Below are 6,461 nucleotides of genomic sequence, written 5' to 3' on the forward strand. Positions count from 1 at the left end.
TTGTTGTTTGGCGGGTCCGGGCTGGGGATTCGAACCCGCCACCTTAGGTGTACATGGCTGGCGCCTTAGCCGGTTGAGCTATAGGAGCCGAGCCCTGAATCTAAACTTCTAAAAGTGGGGCCACAAACCTCATTATTTTTAAAACCCCAAATTTTGAAACTAGAAACAGATTTACATTCACATTTCCTCTAACAAATCCAAGGAGAAAGAAATACTTTATCTGAAATAACACTTAGCTTTACTTTTTTATTTCTTTAGGGATAGAGTCTCATTTTGTCACCCTTGGTACAGTGCCTTGGTGTCACAGCTCACAGCAACCTCCAACTCCTGGGCCCAGGTGATTCTCCTAACTTAGCCTCCTAAGCAGGCTGGGACTACAGGTGCCAGCCACAATGCCTGGCTATTTTTTGTTGCAGTTTGACTGGGGCTGGGTTCGAATGTGCTACCCTTGATATATGGGGCCAGTGCCCTACCCACTGAACCACAGGCACCACCCAAGCTTTATATTCTTAATAACCTACAATATAATGCATGAGTAAAAGATCTTCTTTTCTTTTTTTTTTTGAGACAGAGCCTCAAGCTGCCCCCCCTGGGTAGAGTGCTGTGGCATCACAGCTCACAGCAACCTCCAACTCCTGGTCTCAAGCGAGTCTATAGCCTCAGCCTCCCAAGTAGCTGGGACCATAGGTGCTGGCCACAACACCCGGCTATTTTTCGTTGTAGCCATCATTGTTGTTTGGTGGGCCCAGGTTGGATTTGAACCTGCCACCTTAGGTGTATATGGCTGGCAACTTAGCCACTTGAGCCACAGGCGCCAAGCCGTTATTTTTACATGATTACTTTGTGAAATAAATTTGTATACTTAGTTCAAAATAGAATACAACAGCTTATCATTCAATAAGCCAATAATGAAGACACTTAATAAGCACAATGATTATGAATGTCTTGGTATTGAGAAATGAATTTTAGAGAGCCTAAGTTATTTGTGATCCAATCACAATTTATCCCTAATTTAAAAATTAAGAACTTTCCTTGAATTTAAACAAATCTCTCTGGATTATAATTCACATTAAATTTGTTTTACTTTTATTATACAACTACCAGGCACAAATTTCATTCACACATTTTTCTCCAATGTTTCTTATGAACAAATATTCACCTTCCTAAAAACCAATTTCAGAATGAAATAATATGAGACAGTTTTAAGAGGAAAAATTTAAAATTTTAGCTTGTAGAAATTAGGACATGAACAATATAGTAAATGTTTCACTAAACTAATTTTTTGTCTATTTGAGGATTATATAAAAACAATTCAATATATCATCCTAAATCTGAGTTTCAGATTTTTGATGAACAAAGTTGAATGTAAAGAACTTTATAATTGAGACTTTCTCTTTAGGGTATCCTAACTCGGCCAATAAAGGAAAATGCAAAATAACTATTTAAATAAGAAAATCTATTTTTGTCTAAGAGATTTTTTTTAAGAATGCCACTTAGAAAGAATACTAAGGAAACAAACGACTAGTAAAGCAAATATCTTTTTATTGGGACTTCTTAATTTTTTTCAATTAAAGAGTATTTCCTTTGTCACCCAGCTGGGTCCTGGAACATGCTGCCTGGAATTCAGATATCCAAAGTTCTGGTTACCTAAAACATCTATTCTTTATGTAGTAGCTTACAAGCATCAAAGGCCACCCTCACCTGATGCTTGGCCGGATCTATGCCCTCCAAAATAGTCTTCATGTCCTCCTGCTTGTCCTGCGAAAGGAAAAAGAAGAACTCACGGATCTTATTCCAAAAACAAAAATCACACTTGGCCATGAAGACCTTGTGACTGGTACTTCAGATGGTGGGCTTTGTTAACTCAGGATCTTCAAGTAAAAATACTCTTGTCTATAGAGACCATAATCTCATGAGCAAAGTATGAATTTTTTAAGGGTGTGATAATATGGTTTTCTACCAATAAAATTTCAATATAACCCTTAATATATACAGAAATAATCCTGTTGAATTATTTGAACTCATGACTTTGTTTTAAATTACAACTAAAGCCACAAAAACAAGAGCAAAACTTAAAAATATCTAGCCAAGGAAATTAATAAAATCAAGAGATTTGGGAATATCAGAAGTTGAGGGAGAAATAACTAAATAGTTACATAGCTTTTCCCCCATTATAAATGTATTTAGTGCTCATGTTTTTCAACTAAAACAACCTTCAAAGAACTTGAGAGATGAAATATCTGTATTTTCTCTAGATCTAGACTCTTGATAGAGAGAAACTAGCTAATGATAAGATAGGGATACAACTGAGGGAACAGTAACAAGCCTTTTAGTCACTGACCAGAGTCAACTAAGTCTCCCAGATAAAAGTAATGTGATCGAGAGAAAGCTTCACTCTAAGTCACTCCAATTTCCTACCTAACTGATGTGCTTACCTTAAAGGGGAGAACTATTCCTAAGGTATAGATTTGTCAAGAAAGTATCCATAGACAACTACTGTTTAGACTCACTTCTTTTCCATGCCAACCCCCCCCCCATATTCAACAAACAACAAGCCCCAGTCAAATATCAATAATAAGCACAAAGTATCCAACAAGTAACCTATTAAAAAGCTCTATAAGGGCTCAAGGGCCTGAGGCGCCAACCACATACACCCAAGCTGGTAGGCTGGAATCCTGTCCAGGCCGCCAAACAACAATGATGGCTGCAACAAAAAATAGCTGGGTGTTGTGTAGACCTAGCTACTTGGGAGGCAGAGGCAGAATAGCTTGAGCCTAGGAGTTGGAGGTTGCTGTGAGACATGACAGCACCAACGCATTCTACCCAGGGCAACAGCTTGAGGCTCTGTCTCAAAAAAAAAAAAAGCGCCTGTGGCTCAGTGAGTAGGGAGCCTGCCCCATATAAAAAGGGTTGAAAGTTCGAACCTGACCCCAGCTAAAATGCAACAACAACAATAAAAAAAAAAATAGCCAGGTGTTGCAGCAGGCACCTGTAGTCCCAGCTGCTTGGGAGGCTGGGACAAGAGGCCTAAGCCCAAGAGCTGGAGGTTGCTGCGAGCTGTGATGCCACAGCACTCTACCAAGGCAACAAAATGAGACTCTGTCTCTAAAAAAAAGAAAAAAAAAGCTCCAACAAAAGCAAAGAAAGGATAAAATTCAAATATTCTCCATTCTTTGAAATAAATTAAAGAGGATATGGACTCTTTAAATAAACAGCTAAACGAAGTGATATAACAAGAGGAGAGTTAAAAGTTAGTGTGAATTGGGAGGTGCCCGCGGCTCAAAGGAGTAGGGTGCCGGCCCCATATGCCAGAGGTGGTGGGTTCAAACCCAGTCTGGGCCAAAAACTGCAAAAAAAAAAAAAAAGTTAATGTGAGTAGAAGAAACTAAATATAGGTTGAGCATCACTAATCCAAAAATCCAAAATCCAAAACTTTTTGAGTGCCAACATGATGCTCAAAGAAATGCTCATTGAAGCATTTTAGATTCTCAGATTAGCAATAGGTATATATACTGCAAATACTCCAAAATCTTAAATACTTCTAGTCTCAAGCAGGTTGAGGGATACTCAACCTGCAATAATGAAACCATAAAAGCCACATTAGAAGCAGCAACAAGTACACAGATAAAAAATAGTGACCTAAATGATAGGGTTAAGAAAGATACTGCAGAGGAAAAGGGTGGGGGAAAAAAAAGATATACATATATATACGTATATATATGAAGATAATACAAACACAAATGAGAAAGAGTCAACACATGAATAGTAAATACCCCAAAAGAATATTAAAAAACATAAAAAGAAATGTTGAAAGATATTAACAGAAGGAAACATTCCTTGAGGGGGCAGGGATGAGACCTAAGATCTTCAGATAGAGAAAATATTCACTGCTTTCCAGAAAAAAACCAACATAATCAACACAAGACACATTTCGGTAAAATCACAGATGTGTAAATTTAATGAAAGACTCTCAGGATTATCTAGGCAGAAAAAGGAGTCAAATATTATGGAGAGTAAGTCTAGCAGGTTTGGGCAATATTTAGTTTCCAAAAATGGTAATATAAAAGGGTTTAGAAATTTGAGGGGGGGAAAAAAACAAGAGATTCAATAATTTTATAAATGTTATAACCATGAGAATGTTAAAATAACTCATAAAAGTTCTACGGTAGACGATACATTAATCTTTGTCTTTCTGAATATAGTCAATACTGTCTGAATATTTTATTTTTTAAATCAATTTAAGTTGAAAATATTTCCAAATTTGCATTTGTAAATGATGTCACAACACTTTTCTAGAAAGTAACTTTATTTCTGTGTTTTCTACAGTTCACTAAAGCTTTGGGAACAAATAAATAGGGTTACTTGAAACAAAATGAGAAGTTTTTTTTAGATAATACAAACATTAGGACTATGATCAAATGTTAGAAAATTAAATTCTTTCCTCATCCCTAAAAACTAGAAAGAAGGAAGGAGAAAAAGAGATAAAGAAGAAATCTATGCACGTTTGTGAGAATGTGGACAATCAGAAGGTCTCAACTGTTAATAGAGGTGTAGCCTGGTTCAGCATTTTTAACAGTTTGGCAATAGTTATCAAAATTTCAAATGTAGGCTTGGCTCCTGTAGCTCAGCAGTTAGGGCACCAGTCACATACATCAGGGCTGGTGGATTTAAACCTGGCCCAGGCCTGTCAATCAACAATGACAACTACAACAACAATAACCACAAAAAACAGCTGGGCATTGTGGCAGATGCCTGTAGTCCCAGGCACTCTACCAAGGGTGACATAATCAGACTCTGTCTCAAAAAAAAATTCAAATGCAGACACCCCTCCCGCCCCCCAGAAATAACCAGGAATTTCACTTTCAGGAATTTATTCTTACAAGATATATTCACTAAGTTATCAAAGATATATAAATGTAGTCCTAACAATATTTACTGAAGTACCATTTGTAATATTTAAAAAGTTTTACCAATTCAGATGTTTATGAGTAGATAAATGGTTAGTAAATTATATAGAATATTATATACCTGTGAAAAAGAATAAGAAATCTATAGGATCTGACATAGAAGGATGTTATATAATATAGATTACATATATGTGTTAAAAGTATAGACATGTCTAGGAAGATACATAATATATTGCTTAAATTTGTTTTTTAATCTTATAAATACAGACTGGTCTACATTTGCTATTTTTCAAGATTTGATATAGAAAAGTAACTGATACTTAAAATATTTTTCTTTCTCTTAAAACAAATCCATACCACATCTCATTTAAAAGGAAAGAAAAATTCCAGGAATAAGAACCAGAGAGTGCTAAAGTATCCACGTCCAAAGCATGTAGTTTCTAAGTGCTCAACAATTCTAGGAAAATACCCAATAAGAGTTCATTCAGTTGGCAAAATAAAGTCCAAGGAAAACAACAGAGGTCAGAAAGCTTACTTTATGGTTAGTGATGGAAGTCAGTGATACACTATTATATTTTTAAAGGAACCAATTTCTTCATCAGTACAAAAGAGCTTCAATTTTTATTAAAATGTTAAAAATAATAAACCTTTAAAAGTCATGGTCAACACTACAAAGAAAAGCAGTATAGTAAAAATAAAAACTCTATTTCAGTAAGGAATGACAGGAAAACTAAACATTGAAAATTCTTTTAATGTATGTGGTTTTTTATCACATATACAAAAAAAACCTCTGGAAAGATAACAGAAACAAATACTAACTGCCAATAGGGAAAGGAACTGAGTACCCAGGATATACTTTCATACTTTGTGAATTTTGAACCATGTAAATGTATGACCTATATAAAAATAAGAAAAAAATGTTTCAATTAATTATAAGCTTTTGTTCTCTTAGACAAAAATTAGGAAAATAGGCTCAGCACCTATATAGCACAGTGGTTACGGCACCAGCCACATATACCAAGGCTGGTGGGTTGGAACGCAGCCTGGACCAGCTAAACAACAACGGCAACAAAAAACAGCCGGGTATTGTGGTGGGCGCCTGTAGTCTCAGCTACTTGGGAGGCTGAGGCAAGAGAATCGTTTAAGCCCAAGAGTTTGAGGTTGCTGTGAGCTATAATGCCACAGAACTCTACTGAGGGTGACATAATGAGACTCTGTCTCCAAAAAAAGAAAAAAAAAATTAGGAAAACGGACAAAGACCCCAACATTGTATGCTAAGTATGGCTCGCAACATACTTCTTCAGGTTGATTTTATTTATTTTCTCTGATCCACTTCATCTAAAGCAAATTCATTTGGGGCATAAAGAAAACAAGTTCTATCTTATGGCCCTGATTATCTAATCCCTCTACCATCTTTATCTCTAATGTGGTAAACATCTTAAAGTAAAATGGCATTCTAGGCTCGGCACCTATAGCTCAACCGGCTAAGGCGCCAGCCACGTACACCTAAGGTGGCGGGTTCGAATCCCCAGCCCGGACCCGCCAAACAACAAT

General features: G+C 36.4%; 1 protein-coding gene across 14 annotated transcripts in view; it reads right to left on the reverse strand.

Moving 5' to 3' along the window:
• The window catches only part of LOC100954037 (ankyrin repeat and KH domain-containing protein 1), a 172,935-nt gene that overhangs the window by 82,403 nt on the left and 84,071 nt on the right, over positions 1 to 6,461 (reverse strand). For 9 of the 14 annotated variants that reach the window (XM_023515893.1, XM_023515874.1, XM_023515891.1 and 6 more), the window contains exon 11: positions 1,702 to 1,758. The exons of 4 other annotated variants lie outside the window; for them this stretch is intronic. In XM_023515893.1, coding sequence (XP_023371661.1) covers positions 1,702 to 1,758 — 57 coding nt within the window. Of the gene's footprint in view, positions 1 to 1,684; positions 1,759 to 6,461 lie in introns of those variants that run through there. One more of the 14 variants, XM_012808285.1, reaches the window with a different exon arrangement.

Source organism: Otolemur garnettii, unplaced genomic scaffold (genome assembly GCF_000181295.1).
Source record: "Otolemur garnettii isolate 467f Iridium unplaced genomic scaffold, OtoGar3 scaffold00003, whole genome shotgun sequence".
Classification (NCBI taxonomy): domain Eukaryota; kingdom Metazoa; phylum Chordata; class Mammalia; order Primates; family Galagidae; genus Otolemur; species Otolemur garnettii.